General features: G+C 45.4%; 1 protein-coding gene across 2 annotated transcripts in view; it reads left to right on the top strand.

Annotated features, from left to right (window-relative positions):
• Positions 1–19,416, top strand: part of LOC119174253 (G2/mitotic-specific cyclin-B2) — a 39,848-nt gene that overhangs the window by 16,456 nt on the left and 3,976 nt on the right. Inside the window, exons 3-7 of one of the 2 annotated variants that reach the window (XM_037425088.2) lie at positions 5,059–5,271; positions 12,974–13,135; positions 14,666–14,902; positions 15,944–16,089; positions 16,862–16,970. In XM_037425088.2, the coding sequence (XP_037280985.2) occupies positions 5,059–5,271; positions 12,974–13,135; positions 14,666–14,902; positions 15,944–16,089; positions 16,862–16,970 (867 nt within the window). Of the gene's footprint in view, positions 1–5,055; positions 5,272–12,973; positions 13,136–14,665; positions 14,903–15,943; positions 16,090–16,861; positions 16,971–19,416 lie in introns of both variants that reach the window. The other variant, XM_037425087.2, reaches the window with a different exon arrangement.

Genomic DNA, 19,416 nt, shown 5'->3' with positions numbered 1-19,416 from the left:
GTCATGTCATTTTGTGGAACGTTTGCCATTATGTATGATGGTATGTGGCACAATGTCGTCCCTGCTAAGTTTCCTCACTGCAAGCTCTTTTGACCTCGCAAGATTGGTGCTGACGTCGTCCATTGCGGCATCACGAACTTTCCGGCTGACGTGTGTGAATGACTTTTGGTGCATTAGCTTTTGCAAGCCAACAACTGCCGCAAATCGGACCAGCTGCTCGTAGCTTATTCCTACAGAGCGCGCCGCACAACGGCTTTAACTTGCGAGCAATGGCTATTTTCATTCATAGTGGAGATAATTACACGAAAAAGACATTGTTCAGCTGCGCTGCTCGAGAATACATGGACTCCGCAAATAGGCTTCATAGCACATACAGGCACGCAGCGGTCGATGGCTGTCCCAGATACGTACTATGTGATAAGCCAGTCGCGGCGCTCGAAAAATGCGCAGAAGCTTGCTTCTTTTATTTTTTGCGCTGCATCAGCTAGGGAAACTGTTTTTTGAAGAGTGAGGCTCGACTCTTCAGCTAATGCAATCAACAATGGGAGCAGCGGTGTATTATCGGCGGCAAGGTGCTCGAAGACTGCACACTTTGGACCATTTAACAGGCACATTGCACTCTTTAGATGCAGCTTTAAAGCATTTTCAGTTAAGTCTCGACCTGTATTTTTTTTCATAACAATAGAGGTACTAATCTTGTCAAAACAAGATTAGTACCTCTATCTACAAAAACGCCATTGTACAAAAACGCCATTGCGCAGGCTAAAAATGTATTCCACAACATTACCCTACCCACCCTACTGAAAGATAATCCCCGCAATTTTGGAATGTAGTTCGTGGCAGCAGATCTACAACGTTTCACCTACTAGATAGCAATGGTGATGCTGTTTCCAATCGTGACTGCTGCAATGTGATGAATGATGTATTTGTTTCTTGTTTTTCTGGGGCAACACCCTTTTCTATGCCTTCTGTCGAAGACCTTTCTTTTTTTCCTATGGATTTCATATCTGTTGATTCATCTGGAGTGTGCCGTATAATAGAAAAAATGAAATTGTCTAGCTCTGCAGGCAACGACGGCATCAATTCAAAGTTCTTAAAAAACACAAAACTTTATTCTTCCATTATACTCGCTGAACTTTTTTCGCAGTCTTTGCAGTCTTCCACTTTGCCAGATGATTGGAAGGTGGGTAAGGTGGTTCCACTTCACAAATCAGGTAACACCCACTCTCCCCTCAATTACAGGCCAATATCTTTAACCAGTGTACCCTGCAAACTTCTCGAGCACATCATCTATTCAAACTTAGTATCTTTTCTCGAATCCAACTCGTTTTTTTCCCCTTGGCAACACGGTTTCAGGAAGCACTTCTCTTGTGAAACGCAGTTACTTTCTTTTACTAACGATCTTTTTCGTGCTTTCGACAATAATTTCATTATCGACTGCATCTTTTTAGATTACGCTAAAGCCTTCGACACTGTTTCGCATACTCTCCTTCTTCTCAAAATGAGCAAGCTAAGTATAGATCCTAACATCCTTGACTGGATTCACTGTTTTCTAACAAACCGTCTGCAGTATGTTCATGCTAATAATTATAACTCTCCTACCGTTGCTGTAACATCAGGCGTACCACAGGGTTCGGTTTTAGGTCCATTGCTTTTTCTTATTTATATTAATGATTTGCCTGTCGGAATTAATTCTACCATTAGGCTTTTTGCTGATGATTGCGTACTGTATTGTGTCATTCATAATCAACATGACGTTTCTACATTGCAGTCCGACATTGACGCTGTTTCTAACTGGTGCGACAAGTGGCTCATCAAATTAAACATCAGTAAGTGTAAAGTTATGAGAGTAATGCACCACAATAAAGTCAATGACCATTTTTCCTATACCCTCAAAAACTCCTCTTTAAACCCCGTTACTAGTTACCGTTACCTTGGCGTGCATATAACCCACAACCTCTCTTGGAATATGCATGTTGAACATGTAATTAATAACGCTGATCGCATGCTTGGATTTCTCCGCCGTCATTTTTCATCCGTTCCTTCAGATTTAAAACTTAAATTGTACACAACACTCGTTAGATCGAAATTGGAATACGCTTGTTCTATTTGGGATCCATTTAGCTCCGTATTAACTACAGCCCTTGAATCCGTTCAGAACCGTGCAGCTCGTTTTGTGCTCTCTAACTACAACCGCTACGCCAGTGTTTCTTCAATGAAAGCTACCCTAGGATTACCAACACTTAAGTCGCGCCGTAAGTACTTCCGTCTCAACCTATTTCACAAAATCTTCTACACGAATCCAACACTTAAAAATGATCTTTTCCTTCCCCCAGATTATGTATCGCCACGGTTAGACCATCATCTTAAAGTTAAAATTCCCATATGCCGCACTAACACTTGCCATGCTTCTTTTTTGCCTCAAACAAGCAGTGACTGGAACCACCTTCCTGCCTCCATTGCTGCAATCGAAGAATCTGCCGCCTTCAAAATTGCAGTTATTGATATATTGTTGTCAGACCACTCCTCTCTGTAATGCCCTCGGGCCCTGAGAGTATGAAAATAAATAAATAAATAAAATAAATAAAACAGGTGAAAATAAAAATCTAATTTCGATAAAAACTTTTTCGACCAGCATCTCCCCTTAAAAAAAAATTACATTAACGTAAAGCTAGCACTACATCGTTTAGAAAGCTGGTTGTGAGCAGCTGCTGCTTTTGCTCTTTCCTTAAAACTACAGCAAAAGCAGCGTTCGCGAATCCATTCAAGCACAGCCGCACCTCTGGCGGTGGCTGCCGACTCCTTATGAAACTGAAACTGAACTTCTTCTGTTCCTGCGCTTTAAATCTGCACATTTGTCGAGTAAAAAGCGACTTGGGTGGTGGGTATCGGTAATTGATGGAAAAGCAGTTTCTTTTTTTTTTTCCCCTCATGGACTTTTTTTTTGTCAAGTTTTTTTTCGACAGGCACGTTCGTTAGATCGTTGCACATTGTACCTCGAATTTTTTTTTCTTTATTTGCTCGTCAATTTGCCTTTTTTTTTTTTTTCTTCAAGGTACGGGACGGCGTTCCAACTGTACCACTGAGGGGTAGAATCATTTCTTATTGTGGCGAAGTTCGGCGTGCACAAATTTTCCGCGGAATTAAAAAATACAAATTTTCCGCAAACTAGGGGGGTGCACCTAATATGCGAGTGTGCCCATTATGCGAGTAAATACGGCACTCTGATATTGACGACTGCACGAGTGGAATGCATCCAAGTAAAGGCTTTTGACCCACCATCTCCCTCCGCCAAAGTGATGCCAACTGCTATTCTCCAGATTAACGTGCTAACGACCTTTTAATAAATGTTGGAATGCACGGACAGTTATTTTTATAACTACTTTGCATGCTAGTAATTATTATCCACGGTACTCTTAACGTCATTGCGCTCGGTGCGCACAGTGTTCGAAGCGCTGACTGCCTTGACTATTAAACAGTGCCAGGGCTGTGTGTGTGTTTGCGTGCGTGTGTGCGCGTGCTTGTGTGTGTTGAAAAGCGGGGTGCCTTCGGTCGCTAATGGTTCTAAAAAGCTTAAGGCGACCCCTGGTGACACCACGTGTGAAGCCGCTACTCGTGTTCCAACTTGTGCTGGAGTGCAAAGAGGACCAGAACTTCAAGGCTCAGTGTCTCTGTGTGCAGAAAGAGTTGCACCGCTTTTTTACGGTGTCGAGTGCCCCATCAACTTGTTTATTCATTGCTTTGTTCTTTTTACTCGGTCACCTAATTAAAAGTTGAAGGAGATCAAAAGTTTGAAGGGGATGATCGCATTTGACCCATTATCTGGCTGGCTAGCAGCTCTTTTTTCAGATTTCGTTGGGAAAGTCGCCGCAAGGTCACCACAGTAATGCGCGTTGCAAAACATTTCAGTGGATTCACACATGTTGTGTATTTCTCGCTTAGTAGAGCACCGCTGAGTGAAATTTTGAGTTCTCAAACGTCGACTTCTCACTGACATAAATTGTTTACCCTTAGTGTCCCTTTCACCCTTTACTGTCTAATGTCGCGAATTCATGACATGCTTACTCGAAGTACTTCAGTAACTCGCGGAATGCGGGCTGCCTTTAATGCAGGCTGTTGAGTACTCGGGGAGGGAACGTACCTTTCAGCATAAAAAATGTAGCACAGTCTTATGTAATGCACTTCATGCTAGAACCAATTGTGTTGTAGCTGATGGCGAAAAGTGCATGCAAGAGCGCTCACTTCTTCGTTCTTTCTCGCCTGGTTGACACAAGTTCTATGTTCAATAAAATAATTTTGTTTATTTAGTGTGTGGTCAAGACGTGGCACACATGTTGTGCAGTTCTGAAGTATGTTTTTTTATTGCAAGGTCCGGCCTTCCGTGACATGTAAGGAATTCAAGACATACGATACATAAAAGTATGCATTAAATGTGCATTGTAGTAGTTTAGCTGTGGAATCGCATAAAGGTTGCTATTTAAAGCTGGAAAATGAGTTTTCATTTTCTTCAGCAGTTTCATAATTCTGACATTAAGGCTTTGTTGCTTCAAGACATTGTGGTTCCACGCCATAGGGAATTTTCGGAACTGGAATGCTTCAAGATTTGGTAAACATTGAATGCACTCCAAATTGAATTCGATTATTTGAAGTGTTCAAATATAACCATGTGCCTAATTTTTGCTGAACCAAAGGTTTATAGCATTGGGTGTCTCCCTGAGCATTACTTCCATAGTAATATCCTGCATTGAATTCGTCCAACGGACCCTTTTTATAATTTGCAAGTGTGCTTTTTTGCAATGCATATTTGAATAAATGATGCCGGCACTTGTCATAGTTCAAGCAGAGTCTCGGTTTTAGTTGAATGTGCTGGAGCTCCTCTATTGAGATTCTATATTAAAAGGAGACTCGACCTTTTTCATGTCGTTGTGTAAGCAAACCGCACTTGTCCAGGCTATTTGCACTAAATGACCAGCCACCATTGGAAAGCTAACTTTACAATTTGGAAAACGCTTTATTTGTTGTCAATGCCGTAATATACTTATTGATGTTCCTTAGCAGGCCGTGGCCGGCAAGGAGATTTCTCTACTGTCCCAGAGCCTGAAGAAGGCTTCCATCAACGAGGAGGAGGAGGAGCCAGTTGTAAATGCCCAGGCATTCTCTGCCTCTCTCCTGCCACCCGGGGTGCCAGACATCGATGCAGCCGACCTCAACGAGCCACAGATGTGTGCCCAGTATGCACAGGACATTTTCGACTACATGGCATCCCTTGAGGTGAGATGCGTATTGTTAAGCCATAATGGGTAACCCAAAACACCGCATTTTCAAAGGGATACTGGAAAAAATGTACTCGCACTAACGAACTCGGATATGATATATCAGTTCTAATAAAGACAATAAGAAATACTCTTGCATAGTGTTAAAAATACTCTTACAACAAATTTTTAGGCATAATTAAGTTATTTTTGTATAAGATGCAAGTACATTATAGTGAGGTATGAGTGTACATTTCAATGAAAACTAAACAACCAACAAGTGTTTATTGAAGTTTTGTAGTAAAAGTGGAGGCTTACTAGCTTCTCCTAAACTGAAGCATTCTCGGTGCTCTGAAAATGCTATACAGTACAACCTTGACAATTTGAGGATCGCTGGGCTGCGAAAACTCTTCGATGTAAGTGCATTTTCCAATTAACCAAAATAAAAGGGAAAAAAAGCCAGAAAAACTCGTTACAAAGAGAAATCGGTCATGTTTCATGCGAGACAAAAAAAAGTTACTTGAAATTATGAGTGATGCTAGATTGTTTAGTACGGTAGTTGGCTGCCGCAGGTGCCATCTTCTCAAGCCTGCTCACACTTTGCATTTCACCACCACTGCACTCGAGAAAGCTTCGGGGAGTGTTCGTGGCGTTGACAACAGCCAACTAAAGCGGGTCACTGTCGTTACCGTCCTCTCGGACCAGCCCACTGTCTGGACATAGGGCGGATATTCACAACTTGTGTTATTAGTAACCTGTACTGTGTTATAGACCCCGGGATTTGAAATTAACGCGCTGTTGCTGTACACCAGTGTCGAGTCATGCATATGGGTGTGATTTCTAAAACACTCGTATGGAGCATACCAGACTTCATTAAATATTTGGCATTCATTTCTGTTGCATAGTCTGCGCCCTTCATTTTCTTACACTATAGAATCTACAGCGTCGCTAGTGCCAAAATACCACACCAAACTTGTGGTAACTATTAAGTGGTTGCTGGAATAAGTTTTTATATGTAGTTCGCAGTGCAGCCCTTCTTCGATGATTTAAGTTACAAAAAAGCTAGCCCTTGCAACGGGATATTTGTGAAGGCCTCACGCGTGTGACATGTCATTGCCACCAGTGCCTAACATTAATTGTCAGAAATTTCAGTGTCAAGTGTGCATCTGCTATTACGACAGTGAAATAGTTCTCTATACACTCCCTACTGCTTGTACATTCATGGCAAGATAAAAGATCCAACAGCCAAGAACCTGCTAAATCGAAGAACGAGTCAAGTGCACAAAATTGCACTTCACTGAAAAAAGCATTGAAGTGCACTTCAGTGCTTATGCTTTGGAGAACTGGGCAATTAATCAGCATTGCATAATCTCGTGCCTGATCTTGTATCTGTGGGAATGCATAGGTCCTATGCATTCCCGCAGATGTGGCAGATATCATCACCACTTCAGTGCATGTCTGTTTAATAAATGTCTACTGCCAAGGTTGCTTGGCACATCGGCTGCTGGCACTTTGGGCATAGAATTGTGCAACTATTAGAATGCTCCGAATATTTGAACGAATAGTGCAGTATTCGAATTTCCTTCGAATCGAATTTAAATTGTTGAAAAATTCTATTTATTCGCGACCAACGAATAAGTGCGTATTAGCCTACAGGTAACACTCCGGCGATTTTTTTTTTTTTTTTTTCGACTCTGTCAAGGTAATAGTGTTTCTATGTTCCTGAGACACTCTTGTCATGAGCCCAGTAGCTGAAATCCTTGGGAAATTTGAAAATTTTTATTAAGCAAAAAAAGTGCAATACCGAAACCAAACCGGGCACCCTGTCTGCTTATGACGTATTATTTGGCCAGAACCGGAGTCCCACCGGCGCAGAGCATGAAAAGTGTGAAAGCCACACTAGAGGAGCGCCAGCCAAAAAGCACGGAGGAAGGAAGAAAGCTTTCCTGTGCTATACCCGTGCCAAACGCCACTGCCGTCGCCTTGTGGCCGCACAATAAACGCTGTAACGGCCAAAGTAACGATGCCATCTGCTGTGTCACTTCCGTTGACAGGCCAACGATGACGTCGCACGGACAGTGTTACCAATAATTCTGGCAAGCCAGGCGAGCTTTTCGAGGCAATCTTTAAAGTTAATTTGCAGTTTTGAGAGATGCACCAATTGTTTGCAAATAGGCATAAATGACGGAAATGTGCAAAGGAACGTACCCAGAGAATTTCATTGAGATCCATTGACCTCCAAAAATTGCCAGATTTGGCCTTCAAAGCAGGTTTCACTGCAGTGAAGAGGTGCTGAGCCGTGAAAACGCCTATTTATATGCATATTGATTCGCATGTAATTTCGCATGTAAGTCTCGCTGCATTAAAGTGGTGCTAAGCCGGGAAAACATGTATCCAGGAGAAATGCACACTGCCGCGGACCCCCACTGCGAGGTTACATGGATATATTGTCACAAAGGCACAGGGATGCAGGCACAAAAGCAGGGCGTTTACTTTCGTGGCCAAAAGCACGAACACCAGAGCACGCACCTTCAGAACTACTTCGTTATCCTCCTCAAAGGCTGGCCACTACAGGTGCCAGCCTACCTTGTGTCAATTCCCCCCTTTCAAGAGCGACCGTCCCGGTCGATTGACTACGATGCTAGACATGGTCATAAAAAAAGATGGCCACGTCAACGCTGTTGTGGACAGTAAGAAAAGTTCGAACAGTTCATAACTCGCGGGCGTGGTACGGTTTCATCCGTACTACATGAACTACTTCTGGACGTGGACGTCCTCGGTTTAAACTGGTATCCAAGCTTTGAGGAATTGCCTCGTAATTCACGTCACTGAGGCAGCGCACATCTTCGTAAGGGCCAAAGTAGCATCGCAATAGCTTCTCCGAAAGGCCACGATGTCGAACTGGTGTCCACACCCATACATAGTCACCTGGTTGATAGTGGATGTTCTTTCGTCTTTGGTCGTAACGGCGAGCGTCGACATCTTGTTGCGTGCGAATGCGGTTCCGTGCAAGCTGGCGGGCTTCCTCGGCTTTCTCATTGAAGTCAACGCTGACTTTTCCGCTGGTGTCCTGGTCTACGGGGAGCATAGCGTCTAACGGTGTTGTGACGCGACGGCCATAAACAAGCTCGAATGGTGTTAGGTCTGTGGTCTCTTGCGCAGCGGTGTTATAAGCAAACGTGACGTACGGGAAAATTTCATCCCACGTTTTGTGCTCTACGTCAACATACATAGATAGCATGTCGGTAATTGTTTTGTTTAACCGCTCCGTCAAGCTATTCGTTTGGAGATGATAGGCTGTTTTCCGGTGGTTAGTGTGCGTCAGCTTGGTGACTTGTCGCAATAACTCTGCCGTAAATGCTGCTCCGCGATCGGTTATGAGAACGGCAGGTGCGCCATGACGCAAAACAATGTCGTGGACGAAGAATCTGGCGACTTCAACTGCAGTTCCACTAGGCACAGCTTTGGTTTCTGCATAGCGAGTCAGATAGTCGGTTGCGACGATTGCTAATGGCCCAAACGACTGCTAGGCACTCTTTTTCGGTGGTAGAATAGTTAGCCTCTGCTTTTGTGAGACTACGGCTCGCATAAGCGATCACACGCTCTGCGCCATCCTGCCATAGAACAAGAATGGCTCCAATTCCTACGTTGCTGGCGTCCGTGTGAATGTCGGTGTCGGCAGTATCGTCAAAATGTGCCAGCACTGGAGCTGTTTGCAGTCGATTGCGTAGCTCTACGAAGGCTTGTTGTTGCTCTTCCGTCCATACGAAAGGTACATCTGGCCGTGTCAGTCTCGTAAGAGGATCCGCAATTTTGGAAAATCCTTCGACAAAACGGCGGTAGTAGGCACAGTGTCCGAGGAATAGCTGAAGAGCCTTCCTGTCTCTCGGACAAGGGAAATCGGCAACTTCTCTGGATCTGGTCGAACCCCCCCCCCCCCCCCCCCCCCCCGGGCTTACCATGTGGCCGAGCAACTTGAGTTCCCGATAGCCAAAGTAGCACTTTTCGGGCTTGATAGTAAGGTTTGCTCTCCTTATCACAGTGCGGACGCTTTTTAGCCTTGAAAGATGTTCGTCAAACGTGCTTGAAAACACGACATCCAAGTATACAAGACACATATGCCACTTTAGGCCAGCAAGTGCTGTGTCCATCATGCGTTGAAATGTGGCGGGAGCGGAACAGAGACCAAAAGGCAGCGCTTTAAATTCGGTAGATGTGTTCGGTAGACGTGTCCGGCTTCCCCGCAGTGGAAACAAAGGGGCCTGTGGTCGGGTGTACGCCAGATGTCGCTCTTCCTCGGTCGTGCTTCGGCGATCAACGGTGGGCTGCGAGGACGGAAGCCTACCTCCATTTGCTGAGCGCGTCGCTCAGTGGGGTAAAACACGCTGGGTGAACTGCCCGACGAAGGACGTCGCACTGCTTCCGCGTAGCTCATTTCGACGCATTGCCTCTGTTGTGGCACCTCGGACTGTGGGGGAGTGTGAACGGCTTGCCGTAGCTCGGCGCGTACCATCTCTGCAACGGAGAGCTGCTCTACAGGTGAAGCAGTCGCCTGCATCTTTTGTAGCTCCTCCTTAATGAGAGTTCTGATGAGCTCTCGCAACGCGCTGATGTCATTGCCGAGAGTGACAGAAGTGACCTCACTTGGATGTACACCCCGGTTATACTGCCTGGCATGCTGTTGAAGGGCCCTCTCCATGGCAGTGGCTTCCTCATGGAACTCCACAAGTGTCGCAGGTGGGTTTCGAATCGGGCCCGCAAAAATCTCTTCTTTAACACCACGCATTAAGTGACGGACTTTCTTAGATTCGGTCATAGAGGGCTCCGCATGCCTGAAAAGCCGATCCATGTCCACTATGCAAGTCGTCGCCCTTTCGTTAGGGCCTTGAACCCTTGCCTCTATAGCACGCTCCGCTGTCTCTTTCCTATCCTCTCGGGCAAAGGCCTTGAAAAACTGCCGGTGAAACTCGTCCCATGACGTAAGCGTTGCTTCATGGTTCTCAAACCACGTTTTCGCGGCGTCCTCGAGAAAGCAGTACACATAGCGTACCTTACGCTCTAGGGTCCAATCGTTGATGACGGCGACCCGGTCGAAATGCTCAAGCCAGTCGTCGGCATCTTCAAAAGCAGCTCCATGACATGTCTTCGGCGTCTTGGGCTGGTTGACACCCAGGTGCGCTGGTGCTGGCGCGGTGACGTTAGGTGGTGCTTGGTTCATAGTCCTCTGACGTTCAGGCAGCAAACCGTGCTGTGGCTCGAGTCCCTGGAGACGACAGGTGGAACATACGTGCACAGGGGTAAGCTCGGCTGAGCTACTTGATGGGCTTGCGTCAGGAGTGCTCTCTGGGGACCGTATCATCTAACGTACCCCGCACCTCCACCAGAAAATGTTGCAAAGGCACGGGGATGCAGGCACAAAAGCAGGGCGTTTACTTTCGTGACCCAAAGGCTAAAAGCACGAACACCAGAGCACGTGCCCACAGAACTACTTCGTTATCCTCCTCAAAGGCCGGCCACTATAGTTGCCAGCCTACCTTGTGTCAATATTACCCTTACTTCTATTCGCTTTTCCTAAGTTTAAATGCAGACTTACGTGCTCCAAGTATAGCAAATTTCAAAACTTAACATATTTTGCAGGCTGTCACTGGCATTCTACAGAGAGTGAAATCCTGCCACTATTCAGTTTCCACTTCCTTTGATGCAAAAGAATGGCATTTGCACAGGCCTTGTATCAATTAAAAAATTCTGTACAGATTAGTTTGGTGATGACATATGCTCTTTTTTTTTATATAACATGTGATATCAACAGTGTTCGAAGTAAATAGAGATTTTGGTTGAATAATTTCAAATCGAATTCGAATTCGCTTCAAACCTAAAATTCACTATTTGCACAAGCCTACTAGGGCAGCAGTCTAAAGGCCTGACCACATGTATTCATTTCAGTCCATCAGAGGAGGCATCGCACCCTCTCCCTTTGGAGAGAGAAAACGAGCAGCTTCGCTTAGTCGTACATTCTCTCTCTCTCTCTCTCTCTCTCTCTCTCTCTCTCTCTCTCTCTCTCTGTAAAGGGATGGATGCCGCGTCCAAAAGCTATGCGCCGCAACGGCTACAGTGTTCATTTTTATGAAAGGGAACACGACTACACATGGTCTGCGCGCTGTGGCAGTGCGTTCAAGCGGGAGCGAGAGCAGCCTCACTTTTCGCGTGATCTCGCAGTGAGCAAAACAACCATTTGTTGCTTATATAGAACGGCAAGATTGCAACCCCTCCACCTTCAATGCGAATACCGGCTCTTGCATAACTGCCTTGAAGAGGGAGGGGGTTGCAATTTTTTCGCTGGTTCCATATCGGTAACGAATGCTTCTTTTCCTTGTCGTGAGATGACTCGAAAAGAGACTGGTTGTTCTCGCGGCCGCCTGAACGCCCTGCCAGCTGCCACCGGAGTGCGCAGGCCACGGGTTTTAGTGTTCCCTTTCATAAAAATGGACACTGTACATAGGGCCAGGACTTAAAGTGATGCTTTCGTTGACCTTCACTTTTGCAAGATCGTTGGCAGGTGCCACGGCACGCTCAAGTGAAGTTTCACGACTGTCTAAGGGCACAACGTTTAACTTCCATAACTTGTAGACTGCCAAATGCCTAGCTAAAGGGCTAGTGACTTTTGAACACTTCTGAATGCCTTGTTAGAAATGCACGTGCCCTTTTGTAGACAGTGTGAAAAAAGACTACTATGAAGACGGAGTGGCACTCATGCTGTTTCACTTGTGTGATGTCTGTAGCCTGTATGGCTTGTGTTTCCTTGGGAGTAAAGTAAATCCTTCCTTTCCTACAACGTCTTGGGTGCTTCAATACACCGCAAGATCACATTTCAGAAGGGGGATTGCCTATCCAGTCACTAAAGGAAAATAAAAGTTTTATCAGTGCACGGAACTGATATCCCTTACCTAAACTGGAATGCTTTGATGAAAGAGACAACACGACTGGCGGTAGCAACACTATATAGACTCGTGAGATTCAAAGCTCTCCAAGGAAAGGATGGACTGACTACTAGCAACCCGGCTGGAACGACTGTCTGCGGCTGGTGCAGTGAAACCTTAGCGCCAACGTTCCAGGTGATTCCCGACTTGAGCCACAATATCGGTGCCTTCAACAGCTCCAAGGACTCTCCATCAGCGCGCAAGTATTTGCCGTATGTCTAACCTTTATGGGTGGCCAGCAGCGTACATGCTAGAAATTTCCAAGGCCAGACTAGTGGGAAATGCACGTGCCCTTTTGTAGACAGTGTGAAAAAAAAAGACGACGATCGGGACGGAGTGACGCTTTTGCCGTTTTACCTGTGTGGCGTTTGTAGCCTGTGTGTGGCTTGTGTTTTCTTGAGGGTAAATCCTTTTCTTTCTACAATGTCTCGGGTACTTCAAGGACGCTGCAAGATAACAACCGAGACTACATTACCTTCATCACCAGTGAACTTATGTCACACTTGACCTAAACTTTGTAGACCAACAAAACCGTGGCATTGAGAATGTAATAGTCTTCAGAAAGTCTTGTAGGTGGTCGCAAGACATACTGCGAGATGTAATTCCAACCACCAGAGGTCTTGCAGCATCCCTTCAAGTGTACCACGAAACAGCTACTGAAATAATCCCTCTGCCAAAGAAACTTGTTTATGTCGCACTGACCATACCTTGAGGAAACTTGATCAGTACCTAAATGGCTTGCAGACAAAGTGGCCCATGACTCCCAAGTTCCTGCGCCTGCAGTCTTCGGTGACACCAGAGATGAGGGCCATCCTCGTCAACTGGATGATGATGGTGCACCAGCGGTTCCAGCTGCTCCAGGAGACTCTGTTCTTGGCAGTCTCGATCACTGACAGATATCTGCAGGTCAGTCTGCTTGATCCCATTTCCGATATGCCACGTTTTATTGAGGAGCCGGTTATGCAACATTTTTGCCTTGCCACAGTTGTAGTGCCTTAAAGGGACACTAAAGTCAACTATTAAGTCGACAATGATTGTTGAAATGGTAATCCAGTGACCTCGTAGTGTTACTTTTGTGCCAAGGAAGGGCCTATTTCTTAATACAATTGCGATTTAGGGCTCCGCATTGGGTTAGCGCACTTCAAATTACCCGCCTCAAGAAGCCGACAGACCGGTTCGCCTCGCGTCACTGTTGCGATGCACAACGTTGCGCGGCTTTACTGCGCTAGTATCGGCAGACTGAAAGCAGCGGGAGCCACAGCAGCAACGGCCATTGATCAATTTTCTGCCATTGGCTTCGACATCGCAGACGCTTTTGTTTCAACTGCTCCCCGCTAGATAGCACCACCTATCCTGTGTAATCACGCGAAAATTTAATTTTTGAACCACTCGCGCCATTCCGCATAGAAACGTCCAGCGGGTTTTTTGTATGAATCGAACAAAATTAACAAGCAGAATTTGATTGCGTCTCTTAATGCACAGAACGTTCCTTATTTAGTGCAGTTAGATCGATTACTAGTGATTAATTGTAGGCGGTACGTCTGTCGTCGGAATCATTTTGAAAATGTCCTACTGCGGCGCTTGTGTTTCTGTGCATTTACTTTAATTTCTAGCTAAGTAGGGCGCTCTTGTTGTAATGTTGTCATTTTATATGTTGTCGTACATTGAGCTTTCACTCTGACATAAATTGTTGTTGGAATTTAAAGGGACCCTGCAACACTTTTTGAGCATGGTCAGAAAACGCTGCCGATCGGTAGTAGAGGCTCCTGACAACACGCGAGCCAAATATTATAGCACAGCACACGGCCTGGAGTTCACAATAAATTATCAGTCGGCTAAATATAGCTTTCTTTTCTCTCGTCAAATCTCGGAATAAGCCTAAATATCGCTCGTAGTAAGCCCATCTATCGGCCATTGGCTGATTTGAACATGGCGCACTCGATTGTTACAGAGGTCTTCGCGAGAGGCAGTCACTTGTACACGTGTGCGCCCACGATCGCACTGAAAAGCCGCGTATTTGAAGAAAAAAGTGCTCAAGGTCACGAGGTGCTAGTGGCATTTTTTATTTGCCTCTCCTATTCCTCCCTGCTTAGCTTCCAGCGATTTCGTCGGGATGAGAGAAGAGAGTATGAGATTGCAGTATGTGACAAATTTTCGTAACTCCGCTCGTACTGGACGGATTCTCAAAATTTTTGTGGCGTGTAACTCGTGAGGTAACACGCTTTTGAAGTGAACAAATTCTATGGTTACTTAAAAAAAAAAGGGATTCAGGGCCCCTTTAACAATCACTTCAAAGCAGAGGAGACTAAAAAATGCTACACCTCGGTCATTTTATATAAGAATCTGTCCATTTCCTCTGGTTTGTATGCCATCAATGAATGCACATTCTGGAAGTCAGTCAATTCACTTTCGCTGAGGTTGTGTGCTCGTGTGCAGGTCCAAAATGTGAGCAGGTCCAAGCTTCAACTGCTGGGTGTGTCGGCCATTTTTGTGGCCAGCAAGTTTGAAGAGATGATGCCACCCTTGCTCAGCGACATGGTGTACGTCACTGACGGTGCCTATCAGGCCAAAGAAGTGCTTCGAATGGAGCAGCTGATCTTGCGCACACTTGACTGGTCTCTGGGGCGCCCCCTTCCTGTGCACTTCTTGCGACGAAACTCCAAGGCAGCACGGGTGCGTCCAGCAGTTCACACGATTTCGGCTTGAATTCTGCGCTGTAGAAAACGTATTGTACGCGAGTGCACGCATGCACTTTTCACTGGCAGAAAGATTGGTATGCTGTAGTTGCTATGGCAGGCTTCCCAAGACTACCAATCTTGGTTGAAGTAGCGAGGGCACGAAATGTGGTGTGTTCATAATCACTTTCATAATGGTGGCAAATGCTTACTGTCGAAAGATATTCCCTCTCATTATGTAGCGCTTTTAATGCAATTAGCTGAGAACCTTGTTGTTTAATTACAAAACTGAAGTCTAGAATATTGTTGTGGCTATTACTATTGTCCTCTTCCCCCCCCCCCCTCCCCCCCTCTCCTCATTTCAATAACTTCAAGAAAGGACTCGTAATCAACAGAAGGTATTGCTACAGCCAAAGTTTTGACAAGTCTGCTTGTTCAAACGTAGACTCTAGTGACACCGCATGTTCACAAAGTTCTCGGCTTCAAGCTCCTACCTTCCTCTAAACTGCCATCTTTTTTTTTTTTCCTTTCAATTGTATACAATATTTTTTTCCAACTATACCACCAATTATTTGCAGCCATATGCCACTCGACAAACTTCAATACATCATGACAATCTCTATAGGCGAAGTTATCTTCACATTTTGCTGCCACGAATTGTTGAAACCTCGGGTATTGCCCAGGGGAGCACAAAGCCGATCCTATTGTGTTCGCTGTTCTGAAACACTTGCTCTCGTCAGAGTCAACAAATACTATCCACCATCACATTCACACGGTGAAAACTAGAGCTTTCATACCAGGTCCCTGAAAAAAATGAAAGATCCCAATTCGGAGATATCGGTTGCCTGAACAATCGCGATTGCTTCCAAGTGTGAGAGCTCTCTGCATTTACTACCAGTTTTCATAGCTAATCGCAGCTTTCAATGATCTGTAGTCCTGTTTGAACGTACCCGTTTTGTGTACTGTAAAATTTACTTCTCGCCGGCAACACTGTGACACGGCATGCCACTGGTGTCTCGATGCCCTCTGTGCAATGCAGGCAGATGTGGTGGAGCACAACGTGGCAAAGTTGGCGCTGGAGCTGTGCCTCCTCGACTACCCCATGTCCTGGGTGCGGCCTTCCGAGCTGGCTGCTGCGGCCCTCTACCTCTCCCTGAACTTGTTTCGCAAGGAGGACCAGAAGAGGTGCGTTTTGTGGCAGCTTTGCGTACCTGGCGGTTTTTCCAGGGTCCCAAGAGCTGGGAAGTGTTCAGCCTGTAGTCAAGAAGCATTATTTGGCTCGCACAAATATCCAAATGAATAATGAGGTATTTGAATTGTTCGAAACAAATGAAGGTCATTATTAATCCGTTTGTGCAGCCTTGTAAAGGTGGTTTCACTGCAGTGAAGTATTGCTGCACCGTGGAAACGCTTAATAGGAGTAAATTCGCATTGCCGTGGAGCCTTACTTCAAGGTTAATTGAGGATATTGCCCCAAAACCGATTCATTTTTAAGTTTAAAAGCTTGTTATGCTGACCTATATGCTCCATGTATATTTAATTTTAAAAACTAATATTTTACAGGCTATCGCTTGAAATCCTACTGGTATTCAATCTTTTTTTCCTATTCCTTTGATGTAAAAAAATGTCATTGCACAGACCTCGTTTCAGTTTTTCAATTCGATTAGAACTTATTCAACCTACAAGATCGCCGTTCTCTTCGAACCCGAAATTCACTATTTGCACAAGCCTAACCATCCAGTCTCAAACGTGATTGCTCGTTACAAAAAAATTTTGTTAATACATAATTGCAATCAACTATGCATTAATGTTTTTAAAATTAGAGTACGATTCTCAACTTTTGCAGCACTTCTGAATTGAAATACATTGTTTAATGAAAGGGTTATTTTCTTCCCACTCTCCTTAATGCATATACGAAGCTATACCACTAGCCATACCCCCACCGCTTGGCATGCAGGTGGGACGACATGATGACACACTATGGCCGCTACACCGAAGAGGCCCTCAAGCCCACAGTCCAGCGCATGGCTGGACTACTTCTTGATGCACCTAAGAGCACTCACAAGGTCAGTTGCCTGTTTGTTTCTTTCCTTCTGTATTCCCTATGTAATACTGTTTGACTCTTTCCCTACCGCACCTATTCAAATCGTTCAATTTGAACAATGCCTTTCAAGTTCAAATTTTCGCAGAGTTAGCGGGTGTGTAACGCCATCTAGGTGCAAAGGTAAGAAACTCGTAACGTGATTCGCTGCGTTTTAGTTGTTTTTTGCTTTAAGAAAGTCTCCCTCGTTGCTTACTTTCGGGTTGTTGTGCAAGTGGACGATGCCACGATCAACCTCTTGCGCAGTAAATTGTAATGTGCATTTTCACTCTGAAAATGCACAACAAAGGAAGGTCATTTTGCACACTAAATATAACTTCGTGTCGTTTTTGTGTGCCCGAGGCATATGATCGCGAGTAGTGTGAATGGAGATTTTCAGCTCCATATCATTCAGGAAAGGTTACTGCAGGCCAAAACTAAAGAAATCGAGTATGCATTAGATTAGTCTAAATAGTCTACTTTATCAAACTGTAGTTTTATCAAACTGAGCCAAAGAAATTCTTTTTGTATTTGTTGTTGTTCTTCCTTTCCTCCCATTATAAGTATAGTTTATTGAGTGTTATCAAGCAACCTATTTGGGTGTACTTGGCATGTTATCAGAAATGGCCCCCAAAACCAAATGCTAAGATGAACTCTTGATAAGATGAACAAATGGTAGTGGTCCTTTCGAGTTCGTCTTGTCTACTGTACAGTTATACCCCTTTATAAGAGGCATGCTTGGGGCACTAGTAGTCTTTTGTATGTGGTGTCCCTTGTAAATAGGGTATCTCATATGCATTTTCTTATTGGCCCGTATTTTACTGTAGCCACACTTGCCTGCTTGCACAGACGCCCCTGTGGCGCACCCCTTTATATAAGAGGCATTTGATGTCTAGTGACACCACTGACCCGAGCTAACGAGAGGCTTCGACCTCTCCCGCACCTAGCCGTATGTGGCTGAACAGTGTCCGGGGAATAGGGGATCCTGGGGGATCCTGCCGCACCAGCCCCCGTCACTCCTTTGGCCTGCGCATTGTGAGCCGGCGGTTGTGGTACCTGCCCCCAAGGCGGCTGTAGTCCAGACTACTCCACCTACTCGCGAACAGAGACTCCAGGGTCCTCAGGTCTCAAGGCCTTGCCTCGCCAGGGGAGGCCCAAAATTTGAACTACCAGCTCGCACGTGCGGGCATCCAGTGCCTCTGAGGATGCAATGGATACGTCGGTACCCTTGGTGCCGCAAGAGCCGCGTATCTGCTTGGAGCGGGCTAAGAAAACAAAAAGCAGATAACAGGGCCTGGTGACGGCCCCTCTTACTTGAATCCAAACTCCCCACCTAAACAGCCACTCACTTTTCGTACACACACCACTACTTTACATTCACCATATGCATTGGAACTTCAGGGGCCTTCTCATAAAGCTTGACGACGTCCAAGAACCTTTACACGAACACTCGCCATAAGTGCTGTGTGTACAAGAAACACACCTAAATTCAAAACACACCAACTTTCTTCGTAAGTTCGTTACTTTCCGAAAGGACCGTGATGATACCACGACATCATCTGGAATTGTTGCCATTATAGTAAATGAAGGGATTGCATGCACACGCTTTCAGCTCTGATCATCTCTTGAGGCGGTGGCTGCTCGAGCTGTGCTTTTCAACAAACTTATCACAATTTGTACTCTTTACGTACCTCCGAGCTATCGCCTACGAAAACATGACTTCCAGTCTTTAATGGACGAACTTCCGGAGCCTTATGTTCTCCTTGGAGACTTAAATGCGCATAGCAGGCTATAGGGTAACTCTCGTTGCAAAGCGAGAGGTCAACTGATTGAACAGTTCCTTCTCTCGTCAAGCGCGTGTCTCCCAAGTAAAAAAAAACCAACCTATCATATTCTCACCTATAATACCAACTCCTCCATACACCTAAGCATAGTATCTCCGTCTCTTGCGATTCTACTCCAGTGGAAAGTCATCAGTAATCCGTAAAGAAGCGACTTCTCCGTAGTTTTGAGCACAACTACAGCAACAGAGTGTCCATCGCGGGTTCCGAAATGGCTCGTAAACAGAGCCGACTGGGAACAGTTTTATGCCATCGCTCGTTTAGGTTGGAGTGACAGGTGTACTTTGAGCATTTATGCTGCTGTCATCTACTTCACGGTGTTTTTATGTTGCAACAAAATGCATCCCACGAACGAATGGACACCCTGGAAAACAACGTATATCGTGGTGGCACTGAATGCCTCAACACGCGCACAGCACAATAGAGCATGGAGGTTGCTCCGGAACTCACAGACAGCCGAAAATCTTGACAGCTTCAAGAAAATAAAGACTCAAAGCCGGAGAACGCGTCGGCAGGCCAGAGGGCAAAGTTGGCGCAAGTTTTTAGCAGGGATCAACTCGTATACACAGGAGGCTAAAGTCTACAGATAGT

The sequence above is a fragment of the Rhipicephalus microplus genome, chromosome 5 (genome assembly GCF_043290135.1).
Source record: "Rhipicephalus microplus isolate Deutch F79 chromosome 5, USDA_Rmic, whole genome shotgun sequence".
Taxonomy (NCBI): Eukaryota; Metazoa; Arthropoda; class Arachnida; order Ixodida; family Ixodidae; genus Rhipicephalus; species Rhipicephalus microplus.
This window is presented reverse-complemented; position numbering and strand designations above follow the sequence as displayed.